Source organism: Homalodisca vitripennis, chromosome 2 (genome assembly GCF_021130785.1).
Source record: "Homalodisca vitripennis isolate AUS2020 chromosome 2, UT_GWSS_2.1, whole genome shotgun sequence".
Taxonomy (NCBI): Eukaryota; Metazoa; Arthropoda; class Insecta; order Hemiptera; family Cicadellidae; genus Homalodisca; species Homalodisca vitripennis.
In genome coordinates, this window is record NC_060208.1 from 100,686,009 (window position 1) to 100,706,394 (window position 20,386).

The window sequence follows — 20,386 nt, forward strand, 5'->3', positions numbered from 1 at the left end:
GCTCACGGTTCATCAATTTTTTCAACTTCCTGTGTAGTATAGCGCACTTGATCGAACTATGTGATGGGAATTTATTTCATATCAAAGGCACTTAATTATTATTACCAACGCTGTTGAGAAGCCGGAAGTGAACACAATATCTTTACACATACACTTTTTATTATGAAGAGACCGAACCTCTTTAAATCTTTATCTGTCCGTCCTCATGGGCCACAGGGCATATGCGAGAATCTTATCAAACAGAATAAGGGAGTAAGTTGATACAGTGGTCAATGGTACTGAAGAAAGTTCTAAGGTCACATACAGGATTTGAACCCGCTAACTCAGAACCTAAGTCCGACATCTTAGACCGCTCGGCTATCGGCAATCTCAATTTGTTTGTCCCCAATTTGTTTTTGTTTTACCATATCCTCTTAATTCTTTAAAATCACGAAATTTACGTTGAAAATAAAGGAAAATTTATTTTTAACCTGTCCCAAACTTATTTTAATATATGCTACGGTTACGTTAGTCAACAACAAAGCAACTACATTTATTACTGTTAGCATGCATATGTAAACTTCAACGTAAACAAACTCTTTCGCAAAAGAACAATTCTTGTAGTAGTTTATTTATCAGAAGAAATTTCAGTACAAGATACGATAAGACGCGTCATTATTCTATTGTAGCTAAGGAGGATGTCGTGGTCACTTCCGGTCTGAGGCGCCACTACTAATATGCCGTTTCCGGCGGAGTCATGCGGATCAGCTAACTGGCCGGCGCGGCAGAAAACATAACCTCTAAATACTAAAGTGAGCGTGCCGCCAATTTTATAGACCACAGTTGACGTGATATCAGAGGCAGTGGCTGGTATGACGACGATCGCTCGGTCGTCTGCATCGACGTCCACTGCCACGATGTAATTAGACGGCTCGGTTAGGTAGATGACGACGATAATGAAGGCCTTGGCATGAAAACTACTCGGTTGTCCGCCGTCCGGCAACATAACCTCTTTGGCAATTATTCGTTGTAATAATACCAGTTTTCTTTCAGGATGAGCGTGGGTAAATAATTTGTCGGTTAGCGGTTTCTTAGATTGCTGATTTATGTGCCACTTGATTAAGAAATTGTTTTATGGTGTCCTGTCTGTAATTAATTAACGTTACCGCATTTTAATAAACACCCGTGATGCACAAGAATCACAACTCGTTGGCGCACCTGATATAGGTGATGAAGATAACAGAGATTTACTGTACTTCGTCATTTAATATTGGATGATTTGAACAGTATTGATTTGTACAATAACATAGTTATACTAACTTTTAGGGCAGACTATTTTGGGCCAAGTAATAATCGTGATGAAAACTTACTTATAAAAAAATACTTTCCACTCGATACTGTACTGTTTTTTAAATGCAACTTAACTGTTCCGGAATGTGAAATTATCAAAAGATAGCGTATGGCTTACGTGGATCCGTTAAGTGCACATATATTTGATGAATTTTATTTTATAACATTCCGGTATCCAAGGTCACGGCAAAGCCAAGGACGCCTTGGAGGTCGTCCAATCCCCCCAGCGACGTGTGAAAATAGCACGGCCATTCGTCTGTTGGCCCGTCTGGACACCTTTCCGCCCTGGGTCCGGTCCAAACACATCCCTTTCATCTGCGCTATTCTGGGGCGACGTGCACTTCGCTCTCACGCCATGGGACAAGCAGCGTCTGGGGTCGGGAACAAAGAGCTTTAATTTCTTAAAAATTTAAATCATAAATAACTGCTAATGGGTACTTAAAATATATGCATTATTTTAATGCATATTTTATCTCCAAACGCTATTGCAATTTAATGAAATTTAAGACCATAAAAGGGTGGAACATGTACAGAGTAAATATCTACAAGGTCTATTGAATTTTTAAAGAGGTTAAGTCAAGAGTTTTCTTAACTGTCCCCAGGGCGCTGACTAGAACCAGTGCAAATTTTTATATTCTCTGTATGACTGATTGCCATAGCCGACACGTGACAAGCATCTAATAAAATGTGGTCAGAACTCATCTTATCGCAATCAACGAAACTTTCAAATGATGCCTTGATGGAAAATGTTAATGTCGTACTCTTGGAGTTACCACCAAAGAATTCTCTTTGTCATAAAAACTTCTCCTAAATACTTTGCTAATGAAAAATGTTTAGTTGTATAGTAATATGTCCCAAATATGAACAATAATCATAAAAGTTAGATGATTAAAACCAAACGAAAATTATAAATACTACAAAAGAACCTAATCTGGAACCATCTCGGTTCGCAAAGTCCAATGTAACGAGGACGGCCCTAAAAGATGAGATCTCTGCAGCTGCTCTGTGACCTGTGAGTGAGCTCCTGATTGGGCTGTGTTTGTAATTGGTTGCCGCGGCAACAGAAATATTAAACTGGCCGCCCTGGAGAGCCCATGGCCTCATAACCGTAAACGTAAACTGTAATCACCGGTTCCCCGACTTCCACGTTGATGGATTGTGGCATTTTGTCAAAGTCCTAGCTTCATCCCTTTGTAGCATATTTCTTGTTTCCGCGGATAGATTGTTCTTCTGTTCATCTTAATATTATGCGATTAAAGTGCTCTACACGAAAATTGTTTGCCGCAGTAATACAATTTATTTTATTATCGATAATGATTTTTGAAGGAGTAATGGTTCCAAGATGGAGCCCTTGCGAAAATCAGTTTATTGTAAATCTTGTATTACATAACAAATACGTTGGTTCAAGACCGTAATAAGGATATAATGTTGTTAGGTTACGTCTATGGTTACTCGACCTCCACCAAAATAAGCGCGGCTAAAGCCTTAGAAAAAAATTTCTCTATATGTTTCAAGAAACCCCAGGTTGTCTGCTTATAAGAATGGCTCATAAAAGTTTGGAGTTACCAGCAAAGAATTCTCTTTGTCATAAAAACTTCTCCTAAATACTTTGCTAATGAAAAATGTTTAGTTGTATAGTAATATGTCCCAAATATGAACAATAATCATAAAAGTTAGATGATTAAAACCAAACGAAAATTATAAATACTACAAAAGAACCTAATCTGGAACCATCTCGGTTCGCAAAGTCCAATGTAACGAGGGCGGCCCTAAAAGATGAGATCTCTGCAGCTGCTTGCTAAAGAACTATTATTTTGTTTGTAGACACTGTTATAACTCTATAGCTTTAGTTCTTTTATTTAGTATGTACATATTTAGTGAAAGATTTATTTTATCAAAAGCCCAAATCTACAATAGGTGCGATGGAGTATTCGTTACTTTTACAAACATTTTCTACGAAATTATAAATGAGTTTAAATAATATTTTATGCGAAAATCAGGGCTTTCTTATACTAGCGGTAGCTTGTACTTCCTCTGTTCGTTTACTAAAATCAACGAATATGCAATAAAGTAAAAAGCTGGTAAGTCTAAACTTTAAAATTTCTAGTCTTGTTAGTTGGTTGATTATGGATTGTACAGATATGTTACCTCATTATGTAATTTAATTATTCCACGGTACTTGGTCACCTCAATAACAAAAGGAGATGTTGAATCTCATGAACGTGGCACTTTAAGAATCTATTACTTTATATCCTGGCTCGACAGCATAGGGAGTTGTTTACTTTACTTTATGCTCTTTCTCATTGACATTGCTAAATGATAATTTTTGTCTCATCAAGAGACTAAATATTATATATATATATATATATATATATATATATATATATATATATATATATATATATATATATATATAATAGAGCAAAGAAAAGGAAATGTTCTCCTTTTCCTACTTTGTGAGACAAGTAAGTACCCACCCAGAGTCTGTGTTATCGCGCAACCAGAACCGACCGACGGTCGTCGCTCCCGATGTTCATCAGACCCTGGACTTTCCGCCACTTGCAGCTTTCTCATTTTTACTTGATGAAGCGACCTAACGAACCGTGCGCAGAGGAGCCGCCTGCCTCTTGAAGGACTGAAGTCGGCGTCGGGAGTGCCATCGCCCATGTACATTTGATGTATATTTCGAATTTAATCCTCTAGATAAAAAAACACAATTTTGTTAAATATTCGCCTACAATATCCAAGGTACACGCGAAAAAAGAATCTAGTTAGTTAAATCTTTTCTGGAGGAAAAAAATTAAATATATATCCTATGAATTTGGTGTAATTCATTAAAACTAATTCAATAAATGCATCGCGTTAAGTTAAACAGCTAACATATATATTAGATATTAGTGGTAAAAACTAATTCTTTGGTTTGTCTAAAGTCAACCACGCTTTAAACGATAAACGGACAGAAAAGGAAGTCACGATGAGTACCCGAATCACGGCCCGACGACCCTATTAAAACACAAGAAATGCGCGAAAGAAACAATAGCGGTCCCAAGTCGGTGCCTTGGAGGACCCCCAAAATCCTCGCGGTCCGTCAAAGCGCGCATAGCTGGGCGAGCGGAGAGCGCGACCTGGTTGGGATACATGCGCCGCGCTTGTTTTATTCCACCGACGAGGTAAATACTAAACGGATGCCCGCGCATGCGCAGCGCACAACCCACTCTTCGTTCCACGCGTGTCCAGAATTTAGTGCGGCTTCTTAGAAAGTGAACAGCTTTTGAATGGAGTCTCGAATGATAAAATGTGACGTGTCACCAGACACATATTGTGTGTTTATGGAAATAAAACACATGCCAAGGAGTCGGAAGATTTGTCGTGTCATCGAGGTATGCTGGTACAAGTAAGATGTATCCGCAAGAGAATCTGAAGAGGATCTTTTGATCTGTACTTGGTAAAAAAACAAATTTACCAATACATTTAATTGATTTGTTTCAGAGCAATTGATTAGAAGGTTAGTGCAATCTGTATTTTTTTAATGCTTTCGTTAACCCTGATTTACATGAATCCTAACCTATGTAACCACGTTTCTGATGCGTGATACAGATTCACGTCATTTGTCCGATGTTTGAGCCATCGACTCTTGTCACACCTTTGTCGTCCATTGTTCCGCTACTGTCTTATTCCCTAAAAACACAAACTCTATAACTCCGGAGCGACCACGTGAAAGTAAGCCTCAAGCTAAGCTTACAATTTGATCAAGGTTTTGGCTCGGAAATTTAGCAAATTACATTTCATCTTTGATGGTTATCACATATTCGTCAATAAATCATTCTTTAAAGCCCTACATTAAAGTAGATTCTTTTTATTGTTAAGTAAAATATAAAAAATGCCCGTTTTCGTTTTTCGTTCTGAACTTGGATCATTTCCAAGCACGCTTATGAAGCTAGAAAGGATAATATCGATCAGTACTAAAGTTTTGTGCAGTTAGGTAAATTTTATTCTTTCAGTTACCAAGAACTATTATTGTTTCTCTTGTTACTCGAGTTCATAATTTTTTATCCTGTAAAGGTAAATTATATTCATAGCTTAAGTGTTTGAATAGTTTTGAGGTTATAAAGGAACATTCCAAACTCTCATTACTTATTAATTTCTAGTTTGGGAATCACGGTCAAATCCGTTGACTTGAAGGAGCAAGTGATACAATTTTTTCTGAAATCCTAGATTCGAGTTGTTTCATAAATTTATTGTATTATTGATGGACATTTCCAATATTTTGTTGCAGATGAGCGGCAAAAGAAGCCGGAGCTTTAAGTGCGCAGTGCACCACCGCGACCGCGAAGTGAGCAGCGAAAACGACTTCCACGTCCTACTGGAGGAGCCGCCGCTGTTCCGTAGGTAAGGATCAAGCAGGGGTGTACTTATAAGGAGGAGGCGGGGGGTAAGACATGGAGTAAAATATATGAATTAGCAACCTGATCTTTTTCAGAGTGAATGGTGTATTGAGTGGACTTTTACAATTAAGTGTAATAATATTAACATATTTTTAGCTTTTTTTCTAAATTCTCTTATAGACAATAATTGTGTAACTTACAGGATATTGCATTTAGTTCATGAAGGGGTATACTTATATTCGAGAACCCTAGGCTATATTTTTTAGAAAGATTATCAAAATGCTACATCGAGCGTATTGGCAAGTATTACTTTCCAGGAAGTGGAATAGGCTGACTCATTGCAAACAAAAACATCCAACAAAATCCAATGTGTTTGGTTGTAGCCGTAGCGGGAGGAGAGTATTTATTTGTTGTTGTCGGCTATTTAGAGAGGCGTGTCCGTATTTTCGTTTTCCTCCCTGTAGAGAGCTATATTTAGAAGGCTCGCAATGGATTAGTTGATGCGGATTCAAGAACCTCCGATTTAGTCTGAGTTGCGCTTTCGGCGGAGGGGGATAAAACAAAATTTAAGGAGTCGTTCACCCACACTGTCTAATAATAAAATAGTTAAATTAGGCTGTATATATCACTGGTTTGGTGTTCTTACAAAATAGTAGCCGTTGATCTATCGATATGTTGAAAGCGTGAAGTATCAGCTTTAGCGACTTTGCTCGTTTTGTCGTGAACAAATAAGTACAATCGGCAGCATTGTGAAAAATTGAAAAGGTATGGCCGCCCCAGTAAAATTGGTATTATTTTGCCTTACAGTAAAGTTACCTAATATCTATCGAGTTTAAAAACAGCTGACATCAGTGTACAGAAGTATGCCACTTTGTGAAATAAGCCATGTTTGTTATAACATTAATTGCGTTGATTTTTATCGAAATCAACAAAGCATATATATCCATTGAGAAAAATATCATTCTCGTAACAAATCGAAATTTAGTACTACTGTTGTGAATTTCACTCATTTAATTTAGAAATACATATTAGCAAAAAGATATGGTTTTTGTTGCAAGTAAGGTTTTTGCTAGAAGATATGGTTTTTTCCGACAAGTATGACAGCCAGGATTTTGAAATCTCTCTTACTTCTTGGAACACATTGAACACATTGTGGAAGATTGTATAGGCTTTTACTGTGTGTAAGATACCGGTGGTTTGAATTTGCCCTAATATACTAATATATACTCATACTAATGTATACTTAAGTAGCCTATTAGCATTTGTTTATGTTGTCATAAAAATAATTATAATAGTAAATCCAAAAATACACTTATATATAAATAAAGATAACACTTAATATTACAATTACAAAGCCAAAATGAAGTTTAATACTCCGATAAAAATATTTTGCCTATTTATTACTAAGTTGAACACAAATGGAACAACTTAAACCAACCACAACTGAACTGAAAAGCTCAAACAGCGATATGAATATGATGATTGCCGGGCGACAGTTAATAAAGTGTTAAAACATTGTCAAACGATACACATTCCCTAAAGAAAGACAACAGATGGCAACTTACCTTAATTGGCTCATTGATTTTATAATACATATTAGTAAAAGAAGTATCAGAGAGAATTAGTTAGCTTGTTACAAGTTACTAACTAATTTTACTTAGACATGAATATTGTACTTACATTCAATTCCCAGTTCGAGTGAGATTTCATTCCACAGTTTCATCGATCGGTCTCTGTTGCTGTGAAGATGCATCCCATAGCCTAGAGCCCTTCTTGCTCTCACTGCACAAATAAGTGGTTCAACATCCATAAAAACTTAAAACAAATTTCATCCAACTAAAAAAAAATTAATTGCAAACAACAAACAACGTGTATGGTGCAACGTTACCGTTCCAAATCCAACTGAACAGTGGCGAGCTTACCGGTAAAAACAAACTTATTTATTTCCTGATCGGGAGTAGACAGGTTTGTGCAAGCGTGTATTGTAACCAACACCGACAAGTCGCCACTTGTTTTCAACGCTTCCCTTAAAATCCTACAGGCAAGCTTGCACAAGCTGCTTCTAATGTATACGCGCCCTACTCTATGATGAGTCATTTTGAGCCAATTTGCTACTTCAGCGAAGTTTGCTACGACACGTGTTGTGGCGTACTTCTACCTTGTCTGTGGTTACGCTCGTGTTGTAAGTCAAGTATATTTTTATACTTCGACAGATAGATGATGTAAGATAACCGTAATTTATAACAAAGTCAACAACATCTGAGCAATGTCACAGTTAGGTGAGTATGTTTTGGAAAGAACCTCGTGACGGAAGTGCTAACACAATTCGGTGTTGTAACAGGATGGTGCAGATCATAGCGGATGAGTTCCTGACGGAGGAGCGGGACCGGAAGTACTACGCCGATAACTACACTTGTTACCCTCCCCCGTTCTTCATCCTCTTCGTTACCGTAGTAGAGGTAAGTGATCATTGACAGTTAAAATATTTCTTAATGACAAATTTCAAAGTAAGTTTTATATTTCGTTTTGAAAATACGATTTGAATGAATGGAAAGTTTTATTTTATTGTAAAAATTATTACATTTGTATTAAAGCAAAATAAAAACATATTCAATCTGATGAATTCTAGGAAAAATTAGACCAGTTCCGGATTGAAATTTCTTCAAATGTCTAAAACTGTGTACTTAGCTTCCTGCACATTAATTGTATTCGTACGAGCTAATTAATGGCTCACCACAAATAATAGCATTAGCTATTATTACAAATAGTAGAATATCAAACTAAGATGAGTGAAATTTTATTCCCTTTACGTAATGTTGAATCAATTCAATAGTCGTTTGAAGTTCGTTGACGATGGACTATTTAATACGGCTACGAACATTTATCATCGACATTTGGTGCAACACGATCCTGCCCTTTTGTCCCCTTCTTGAGGTGTAACATAAAAACAAACGTAAGTTAATGATACAACAATAACACATGCCGATAGACACATCAAAGAGAGAGGTGATGCAAACTGAAGAAGAGGGCAGATGCTGGTTATAGAAATGTCATGTTAGAATATCTCATGTCATGTTAGAAATGGTTATAGAATATCTCTGTTGTTTCGCATAAGAAACAATGGCATATTAATGTCTGTTGTCATTTCACATGTATCTAATAGTTGTTACATAGTTTTGTTACATATAAATACATCTTATCGATTGTTTTTGTAATTATTGAATACGCTCTGCAATTTAACAGTTATTGGAGAAGCACTATTATTTTTTTTATTGTTCTATTTTTTAATCCATTTTCTCTCATTCATATTTTTAATTTTGTAAACGTTTTTCTATAAATTTTCGAAGTTATACAGGTTTAAATATGCTATTTTATAGTGAAAATCAATATTTATAAAAAGAATGGTATTCTACCGACGCCAGATGAACTGGGGTTAAATTCGCGGCAGTGGAGTCTCGCAACATCACGTCGCGTCGTGCAGGGATAGGACTTTGTCTTCCCCTCCTGTGGGATTATGGGACGGTCGTCCTTTATTAGGTAATAAATCACGTATGACGCAATGCAGATATTACGCGTCCATGTTCTTCCCTACTGAAAATTCTAAATCTGCTTTCGAAAGGGAAATCGATTAATGGATTTAAATTGAGTACTCTCTGGACCGTACATCCGTCATCAGCTAGATATTAATACCGTGGATTAATGTGGATTTGGAACCATATAAGTACTGACCACTTTAAAGAATCAACTATGATAATAAACTGTCCACCTAAATACCGTTGGGTAACGATTGCTTTCAGACGTCATGTAATACCTGTATTCATGGCCTAAATTTGGGCATTTTTCAGTTTGAATATTTCATATTAATTATTTGTTTATTTTTCGTCACAAAAAGGAGAACGGATAAGAAGAAGAGAACGACGGGTAACAGAAAAACAACATTCCAATGCACAAGAAAAGCACTAGAGGAATAAAACCTATTAACGGTTCTGGAGTATATTAGTCAGTGAGAAAAAGTCATTGGAATCGCCTTTGGTGTGGCGACTGGCACGCTCCGTTAAACTGAGCCGAGATTGGCGAGAAAATTAAAAAGCAGGCCGGAAACTGGAAGAGAGCCAATTAGCCAGGAGGAAGTGTGCACGCGTGCGCGTCTGTGCGCGCAAAAGTGATATATGGGCGACTCGCGCACATTTAGGGAAACGGCCCCTTTATGAGCGCCAGATGGTAGCCATTGCCTGGCGTCCCCGTCTACTTTACCTAATGATACTGCAGAGCAGAGTATTGCGAGATCGAGTTTAGACAGTTTCTGTTTATTTCCTTTTAGTTGCATTTCCCCCCTATTGATTCGCTCAATTCAAATTTTGTTTCTTTTATTTGCACAAACAGAGTAAACTGTTCCTCTTTTTGCGTTTAACAGTTGTCTTTGACAAACTAGAAGCGTCAGAATTCAATATAAAATTGAGAAGCCGCCTTATAGCTTATTCGTGACCATTTTAATTTCATCGGCCGTATCCCCTATCTTATGAAAGCGCAGAAAATCGATGGATAAAGTTTAGGGCGGTCGTATGTATATCCATTTCTTATTCGTACACAATTGGGTTAACAGAAACGTCCTTGAAAGATATTACTGACGCAGGGTGGGTCTACTGACAAAGACATTAAAACATAAACTTTAAAATTTTTGTTTTTAGTTAACATAGTAATTTTTCATTGGACAAAATACAAGCTTGTATTTGGGACGATTTGTATGATTAAGGGATGCACATGGTTGGATAAGATCGGTTTTATATATGTATGAACATACAAATTTGGATCAGTTCTGTAGTTTGTTTATTAGTTCTACCTCCTGGCTTTTGTAAGGCAATTCCCTGCTGTGGGCTCGTGAAATTGAAATGTTTATTGCGTCGGTGGTCACTGTGGTTCGAAATCCCTTGAAACGGGCCAGTCGCCCACTCCACGCCCGGCGGCCCGCCCGTTTTACCGCCGTATGATTGAGTTGTTTTCCAGCCGATTTGCCTCGCTCACCGGCCACGAGCCTGTGTGTGGCCACCGCTATTGTTGATGTTGTTTTTGTCGCGGACCAACAAAAAACCTCCTTCTCTCCTCCCTCCACTACAACTTCGTCATCAGACGCACCGACGAGCTAGCTACGGCGGACAGCGCTAACCTAATCGCTAATCACTGCTCACATCAGCTGACTGACACACGACGCTACGCGGGCTCGTCACCTGATGCGCGCCATGATTGAGGTTATGTCAGACAGATATGAATATCGGCCTGTAGTCATTACGTCATCACTCATAAAGTGATCAAAATATAGATTATTTAAATGCAATTCTTTCATATGTCTCGACATGTGATCGTGTAGGGTGACTTTATTAATGTGTTGTAAATAAGTTGATTAAGTTATAACGACGGTGTTGTCCAGTTTTTGAGGTTATGTGGAGTGACAGTGTTGTTACGTACAGTACTATTTATAGATATCAAATTTGTCAAAGATGTTTATTTGATATATACTGTAATAGTCGAAATTATCAATTAAGGTCATTTTTGCCTCTGCATATATTACATTTTATCATAGCACTTTACTAGCCACATGATTTTCTATGTCGATTTCCTCACCCTCCATTCTGTTTTTTCTAAAGAAGTCTTGTGTTTTTCAGGCTTTCTTTCAATATTATTGTTTTATTATCCTCTTAACCACTGATAGAATATGAAGTTATCGCAATCACAATACACATCAACTGTCTTTAATTTGTTCATAATTACTAAGGGTGTTAACATAAGTTTAGAAATGTACAATACAGTTACAAATTATTTCGGGATTATAAAATAAACTATAGAGATCTAAAGTTACAACTTTTCTCAGATTTAAGTCATCCACATTATAAGTGTCCATAATCGTATATCTGTAGTAATACACCTTTATTCACAGGTGCATGCATTTTCTAGGGAAATGAACCAATAATGCCGTGCTTTTATATGATTTTTGTTCCTTCGTTGACATTTATAAACACATGTTGCAACCACAATTCTGTCAGTTGCCTGTTAAGTACGGAGATGCGATGCAGAAAGATTTGACAAAGACGACATTGCGTTTAACTAACAGTCCGCGGTATAGGCTACTGTGGGTGTCCCAGTTGCGGCATCACTGCGTGCGTTTTCTCATAATCGAGAGAGCGTGCAATCTAAACATAAACCACAGAAGTGTCCAGATCCGGTGCTCCCTTTCTGAGACAGCTTTCTATTTATTCTCGTCTTTGTTTTTGTAAAGCCCAAAATTTAAGGGTTCACGCCTTAAAGCTCTATTTAATATTCCAAATATATGAAAAGTGTATTATCGAACGACACAAAGAAATTTAAATTTCCCCAAGTTTTTGTTTGTTTGTAGTTTTTTGCCAACTAAATGTGTTCTTATGACCATCTCTAAAAATTAATAAAATATTCTATTGTAGATTGTATCAATTTAACTCTATTGAAACCATGCAAGAGATCTAGTAGAGAGCAAAATGTCGAAAACGAAATACTGTTACATTACAGACTAAAGGTGGTATTAGAAATAACAAATTCAAATCTAATCCACCCATTAAAACCCCCTAAAAGTCAATTTGTCAGAAAGCGAGCCTATAGTGTGTTCAGGATGCAACAATGTTGGTGGAAGGATGGTAAAAAACAGACCCTTCTAATTTGTCAAGAGAGTGGGCCTTCTCACCCAGAAGTAATATTGTCAATTTCCAAGTCCGTTCGTCTGTCTTTCGATCCGTCCGGATGTAAATTTGGAGCGTGCTTCCCCCTCCCCCTCACTCACCCTAGTCTGCCGGTACACGGAACCCCCTTGATAAATGGTAGCAGGCCTTCCGCAATTGGGGAAACGCCATGAATTATTGCGAGGGGTGGTCACATGTGGCACAGCGGTGGCGGCGCGGCGCCTATTTTATATTCAATATATTTCGTTTGGCGGCAGTGCCTTACGTTTTATTCGTTTTCGTTACGGCCCGAACACCTGCAGTGGGGCTGGCTTCAAACATATTGGATCTGTGCAGATATAATACTGTTTCGTCGTTATCTTTCTGTCAGGATTGTTCTAATAAATTACTTTCACGCGTGATAATAACACTATATTATTTAACATATGTAGTTTACGATAGTTGGTGGGTGTATGTGGCAATTGAAATACTCCTATTCTCTAATGTCGTTAATTGTATGCATTATTCATCTGCGAAAAAGGTTATTTTAAAAACTATACATGTTTTATTACAGTCAGGAGCGCGTTTTTAATTTCATTTACCACAGTAATAATTTACCTATTAGTAAGTGCGAGACCTGAAGTAGTGTCAGACGCGAAAATCGTATTATAAAGTTTGGCAAAGCGCCTGCAAACGTGAGCCTTCTAACCGTTTTACCGGAATGTATTGAGTGCGTCTGCGACATCACGAAGGTGCTAGAGTGAACCAAGGCCGACTCCCCCCTTCACCATCCCGTCTATACGGCGACGCCATGTTATGTAATGAAATATCGATGCCACCTTACATCATAGGCTATATGATCGATTTTAAATTACCCTCGTCTTACTGAATATGGTTATTAACTCCTCTGTTTTATTTAAAATAAAATAAATGTACATTTTTCGTCACAACGTAGGCCTACTACAAATTAAACTCTAAAAACGTAGCTCTTCATAATAATGTCAAATGCAATCCTTCGTAGGGTTGGAATTCGCTCTATGAGAGAAAGAAATTACATTCTTTTGGATTGGAAATTTTGTTGTTTCTTCCTTTCACAAGTTAGAGCTAAATCCCATGAAAGTTTTTCTAAATATAAACAATACGGTAACCCTAAAGTAAGATAACGATTTGCTATAAAGAATACAGGAGCAAAGAAAACCCTTAGCGATATTTGCATATAAATAAAGTTTACGTTATTGGAGTTATTTGATTTCTTACACTTGTGCCATTAGGCTCTTAATTACCGGTATATTAGACTTTTTCTCTGTCTGCTCTTATGATAAGTAATGTCCTTTACCAAAAATAGTTTTTTCACAAATGAATTTCTTTTATAACGTAACTACATTGAATTGACCATGTTAATTCTGGGTATCCAGTACAATTATTATAGATAGTTCAAAATCACTTCCAAAAATGCAAACAGTTTGAATGAAAATACCAAGAGAATTCTGATTTTCCTCATCTGGAATAAAGAAAGTCAAGAGAAAACGAAAGAAAGACTATGACGACATAGTAGAAGCAAACCTTATTTACCATAAGCAAGAAAAGAGTTTGCAATGACTGCCAAAAAATACTTTGTAGCCGTTGCTACGGTTCGGTCAGCTGTTCGGTGGCATTGAATCGGGATGGCAGTGGCGGTAGAAGCGCGTGCCGGAAGCCATTCGTCTACCTTCATCCATTTCCGGTTGGAATTCCAGTTTCTGCTCAGAATATCTGATGGTGTTGTGCGTGTTCCTTTCTTTATCATTCCACTTCTAATTGCACCGCCATGGAGCCCTTTGTTTCTAGGCAGTATCTGTACTGATTAGCAGGATGGGATTTCTTATATAGTTTTTTTCTAATATAATTGAACCTTGTACTCGATTATCTAAAGTATCACTGACCCGTCTCTTTGGTTTACACGCTTTGAAATTAGCTCTATCTTTTTGTCGATCACAAGGTTGTAACCGTTGCGGGAAGGCTAATCGCAGTAACCATCCTTTTCCCGCAGATAGCCTAAGTCACAATTGTCGTTTGTTTTGTTGTTGAGTAATCTTGATGTTGTCTATGATTGTAGTAGGCTACCAGTGCATGCACGGCCGTTGACATTTTATTTATAATTCAAGAGCGCATGTACATCGATTCTGACATTATTAAATAGCAGAATCATGTTACAAACGGTGTTGGAAGCCTGGAGAATTTTGAATTTCAGAATTGTTTTGCAGATCTCAAGCAAGGATTAGTCGGAACTCTTGGATTTGTTGGCTATAACCTTTTCAATGCTTTTCTATTTTAAAAAGTGTTAACAGACTAGACCAGGGCTGCCCAACCTACGGCCCGCGGGCCGAATCCGGCCCGCGAGTCCAGTTTTATGTGGCCCGCCTTGTTGCCAAAACAACCAAATTTGTTTACAAGCATTTGAAATATTAAATAAATACAAATTTTGAGAACCAAGCAGTCCAGCCGATTTCACGTAGAACGAGCCGTATTCATTTGGTGGAGTATGAGTGTTGAAAGAAGTAAAGTAGTTGCAGACAGATTTCACTGACTACGGTGGTGGCTGCCGGCTGGCGAATAGAGCGCGCGTAAAGCACGGCACAACCAAGGCCGCACTATACACTATAAGGTTGGGACACACATAACCGCACCGCGCCCGACACGTGAGTCGGCCGAGTGTCGGTGCGGGCTCGGCTCGGTTACAGCGAGGCCACACTTGTCCGTACGCTGTCCGAGCGTAACGATCTCACTGCTTGTAAATAGAGCGTATGTCTTTTGTATTTCGGAGTGACGGATAATATTTGTGCAATTTATGAATTTAAAAAAATATTTTAAAGTCAGGCTCACCATTTTTCGAAATTGTATAACGAAAAATTACATAAACAGAGAGTTCGTAATCATTTAACGAAAGCTGTGATATTCCTTGGGTAGTAGACTTCATATTCTGTCAGTCTTGTTCTTCAGTTATTTTTCACAAATAAAAAGATATCATACAAGTAATAACTCATATTTATATATATATATATATATAATATATATATATATATATATATACGTGGTGGATTATATAATGTGTATTATTGGAAGTTTTTTTAAGAATGATCAACTAAAATATACTTCGATGGAATGGGTGTACATTTTATTTCCTTGTAAGTAAGGAATATAAACTAAATACATAAAGATACTGTAAAAACTATACTGTTAACCTGTATAGAATGTTAGAAATCATTCATTGATATACTGTAACACCAAATAAACAGTAACATTGTAAAACTGTAACATTACATAAAAAGTTAACTTACTATTTAAGTTAGACATTCCAAGTTATTCCGTATTGTAAAAGGTTTAATTTAGAGAGGCTATTGCTTTAAATACATATCATAATTTCATTTTATTATGTACTTCTTGTTTTTGAAACCCACTACAACGATTAGTTGATTTAATCAAATTTAGATATATTCCCATAATAAGTTACTAATGTTTTATAGATTTGAGTATAAAAGAGGTTGAGCATTTAAACATTTAACCTATTGCAGCGTATGGAGGCGAAGCAGCGGGCACGTGTTTGCGCCGCATGAAATTTGTATCTGCTTTATACCTCGTTTTCTCGACAAACTGTTTTACTCCAAAAATTTATAAAAAAATACTACGGTTAAAATTTGGTTTATTATCTCAAACTTTCTCGCAGACGAAACTCGCCTGACCAATAAATAAAAAAAGTAGCAGCCGACTCATTATTTCATGTTCATCGCCAAAGCTCAATTTGGTTTTAATTAAATTAATAATTTATTTTATAGCACTTGTAATAAACTTTTAAAATATTTATCTACTACATCGTCATTGCCATAGTATTGACTACAAAATTGTGAAATTTCAAGTTTTTATCCCAACTCTAACTGTATAATCCAACGGTGTTAATGAAAAGCGGCGAATTAAAATGTATACTCGCTACTATTTTCGTACTAAGAAACTTTTTTGTAAATAAATTATTTTTATTTGACCTTTAATGCAGTTAAAATAATAAAACGTACAAAATTTCATAGAAAGAAACATTGTAAATTTGCCCCATGCGAAATACCCGGGATAAATTTTTACCAAATAAATCCAATACATTACATAATTCTAATTTAGTTATTTTAAAATTACTTAATATACAACATAGTTTTATAATTACTTATTATTAGAACAATATAAAATACCAACTGATGTATTTTATTAGCACAATAAGAAAATATGACCAGTTTTACTCTAAAAAATATTTCCAATACTTTTATCAATAAATTTGATTTTGAATTTCAATAAAATACACTACAAACAGTATATTTTGTATTACTTTAACACAAGAACGTTTAGTGTGAGGCCATAGTTTGCCATGTTGCAGATAGTTTTATAATAATGGGTAAAACATAGTTAAATATTAGTAAAATATATAATATAGTCAATAGTCAAGTATTTTATTGCGGAGACAAAGAGTACAATTGTATAGCAGTACTAGAGTACAAGTTTATTTTCCGTACTTGAAAACTATATTGTAAATTAATTATTTTAATTTTAAGTATATTGCAGTTAAAATAATAAAAACGTACAAAAATGTCAGCGCACGATGTAGGGTTAGTATACTAAATAATTCAATTAAATAAAACGTTTGCTGAAATATTTTTACAAAGAAGAACGCAAATGTGACCAACTCTTTTTAAATTTATAATTACCCCTCTCCAAGCTCCAAATTGTCAGCAATTTTCTTCCACACTTTTTCTCCTTGTATTCTGTATTCCGATATTTGTCATTCGACTGGTTCATAAACTACAGGAAACTTCCTTATTTCTTCAATAAGTTTCTCCACATCCATGGCTGATGCCGCTCAAAAGAGATCTCTCAGACCGCACCGTGCCCGTCAAAATTTCAAACCTGAACTATCGGTGACGGTGCGGCCACGGTGCGGCCACGACGGTCTGGTGTCGGTGCGGACGTGTCTTGAACTTGCAGGTTAAAATACTGCGCAGCAATTGTTTCACCGTGTGACGGCCAACAATCGGCCGACTCACGTGTCGGGCGCGGTGCGGTTATGTGTGTCCCAACCTATACACGTATAGTGCGGCCTTGGCACAACGCGCGGTGCGGTGACGTAAACCCCTACCCAACTCAGTTGTTTGGGGTTCCAAATCCCCTGGGATGTTGGCCCGCTGGCCATAAAGGCTTTACAATGTGGCCCTTGGGTAAAAAAGGTTGGGCACCCCTGGACTAGACTCTTAACATAGAATATACCAATTATTTGTGTTTCATGCACAAAACTGCGATTAAAAACAATTGTATTTGTAATATATTAAATTAGGTTTTTATGGATTACAATAATCAAAAACTAGTAGCATTAACTCTTTCCAAAAGTATAATAAATAAGATACACTGAAATAGGTTTAAATTAATAATATTGAGAAGAAGACTAATGACATGGGCAAGACGTAAACAAGCAAATATTTGAGCAAAGGTGTAATAAAAAAACGATCATAGCTTTGTAAATTAACCGACCATAGCTTTCTAAACTAAGCATAAGAAAACACAATTATATTAAATATATATAAGTTAGAAGTTTTAACTGAAATAGTAAAATATTTATCTTTTAACAATTATCAGATGGTGTATAAACATACTTGGGTTCTAAGGACTGGATTTATTTATATACATAGAGATTATAAACATTTTTTAACTACCTAGTATGTATTTTCAAAAATATATAAATATAAGCCCATCACCCTTCCTCCTAATAATAAATATTCTGATGGCATTGTTTGTAATTAATATATTATTTGTTTCAATAATTAAGTAAAGTCATTGCTAATTTGTTAATCAGAACTGCTTACAAATTCGTCACCACAAACTCACCATACCACACACATAACATGAGGCAAGTAGCTAAGTTTCAGCTGTGTTGTTTGATCGAAATGTTTCTTAATAACTGTGTTTGTTGCTTACAGCTTGGTTTCTTCTCATATTACACAATATCGAACGGCGAAATCAACCCTTCCGGTCCTGTGCCAATCGACAGTGTCTTCATCTATCGGCCCGACAAGCGGCTCGAGCTATGGAGGTTCTTCTTCTACATGGTCCTTCACGCCGGGTAAGTGACTGCTCTTGGTGGGCCTCTCCTATCTCAGTCTCTAAACCATTTTTGCTGCTTTAAAAATGTTTAATTACATGTATGATTTTAAACAAAAAAGACTGTTTTAATTTTCATTCAAGGCTATATTATACTTTATTCCAAATAATGTTAAATAGCAAATGTTTTAACATAAGTCTCTGAAATGTTGTGTCAATTAAACTTTTATATGAGGAATACATTTTAATTAATATTTCTTAGTCCCTTGCTAAGGACTTTTCATTACTTGTTTTAACATGGTAATATTTTGTGTTCTACAGTTGGCTACACTTGCTGTTCAATTTGCTGGTGCAACTGTTGGTGGGCCTGCCCTTAGAAATGGTCCATGGTTCACTGAGGATAGGCACTGTATACATGGCTGGTGTACTAGCTGGTGAGATACATTTTTGAAATTACTAATTTATAAAATAATAGATGTCAACATTTGTATTAAAAAAAAAAACTGATTCCATTTAAACTGATATTTTATTAAACACCATTTAAATGTTTTTAATTAAATATATTAGTATTTTGGTATGATTTAAAATATCTGTACATTCTTGCTTTGTTATTTAAGCACTGAAACTTGACATTTTATACTTTTATTGACTTCTACTTTTAGTAAAAAAAGTAAGTGATGTTTCTAATTGAAGGTGTGCCACTCTGTCTGACCATGTTTGTATGTGCAGGTTCCCTGGGTACCTCAGTATTCGACACAGACGTGTACCTTGTTGGAGCGTCAGGAGGAGTTTACGCCCTTCTAGCCGCTCACCTGGCAAACGTCCTACTGGTTAGTATCTGCTGGACATGTAAACTCCTTTATATTTCAATTAGTTGCCATTAATACCAGTGGTATTTTTATTCAAGAAAATAGACTAAATGAAGTTTTTTTAGTAACTGAGAGGTATCAAGAAATTTGAACAATTTGCAAAGAATGCAATAAGATTAGAAAAACCCACCAGACCTATACAAGAATTTTCTTACTTACAGTACCTTCACAGCAGCAACTAAGTAGCCTTCACACAGTACAATTCAAATCTAAAATTATTCTCGTCCTTTATTTATGGAAAGACAAAATCTATAATATTCCTCCTCACTCAATATGAAATGTTTGTTCTTTTTTTGTGTTTTGGACTCAGGCCTCTGTCTCATTAGTCTTATAAATTTCAGTAAAAAGTGAATGGTGGTCCTTAAAATGTTAAGTGATTTAATAAAACATCTGAATACTTTAAAAGCTGCAGTACATCACTTGTACTGGTACCATAATACAACTGTAATCTTATTCAAAAATTAATATTGTGAATTGGGTTGAAACAACTATTTAGTGCTTAAGTTTTATAATTATTAGTCCACTGTAAATTGATATTGTTCAGAATCTGCTTAAATTGTCACCCCTGATGGTGAAAGTAAAGAATAAAAGGTTCCTTTCAATTTGTTAGTAATACCAAGGTACTGGAATTTGTTTGAAAAATGGGATACTATATAGCATAGGTACCAAAATGATTTTGTGAAGCTACGGGCAACAGCTAGTAGTATCTATGTTTGGGAATTAGGCCCAATACGTCATTTACTGACCTGTTAAAATTTTTGTTTCAGAACTACAGCAACATGGAGTTTGGAACCGTTCGACTGGTGGGCATCTTTGTTGTTGGTGAGTTTTTAATATTTTCTAGGCATTACCATCAACCTTTTGATGTTTGCAAGAAAAGGTTGCAAACTTAATTATGTTTATGGTATAGAAACTATTTAAAATTAGTAAACTGGGGAACATTGATAGTTTCTCTGGAAGAAAAACATACAAGTATGATTTAAATGGTTGTGAGTAATAAAAAGTTATGTAT

At 36.2% G+C, this 20,386-nt stretch overlaps 1 protein-coding gene and 1 long non-coding RNA gene across 3 annotated transcripts in view; one reads left to right on the plus strand and one right to left on the minus strand.

The window, feature by feature from the left end:
- The window catches only part of LOC124354447, a 142,252-nt gene extending 134,602 nt beyond the window's left edge, over nucleotides 1-7,650 (minus strand). Inside the window, exon 1 of the long non-coding RNA XR_006921683.1 lies at nucleotides 7,395-7,650. This is a non-coding gene — a long non-coding RNA (uncharacterized LOC124354447). The remainder of the gene's footprint in view (nucleotides 1-7,394) is intronic.
- The window catches only part of LOC124354445 (protein rhomboid), a 160,324-nt gene that overhangs the window by 134,643 nt on the left and 5,295 nt on the right, over nucleotides 1-20,386 (plus strand). For both annotated transcript variants that reach the window (XM_046804894.1, XM_046804895.1), the window contains 6 exons: nucleotides 5,606-5,718; nucleotides 8,056-8,173; nucleotides 18,385-18,527; nucleotides 18,827-18,939; nucleotides 19,235-19,335; nucleotides 20,142-20,196. In XM_046804894.1, coding sequence (XP_046660850.1) covers nucleotides 5,606-5,718; nucleotides 8,056-8,173; nucleotides 18,385-18,527; nucleotides 18,827-18,939; nucleotides 19,235-19,335; nucleotides 20,142-20,196 — 643 coding nt within the window. The remainder of the gene's footprint in view (nucleotides 1-5,605; nucleotides 5,719-8,055; nucleotides 8,174-18,384; nucleotides 18,528-18,826; nucleotides 18,940-19,234; nucleotides 19,336-20,141; nucleotides 20,197-20,386) is intronic.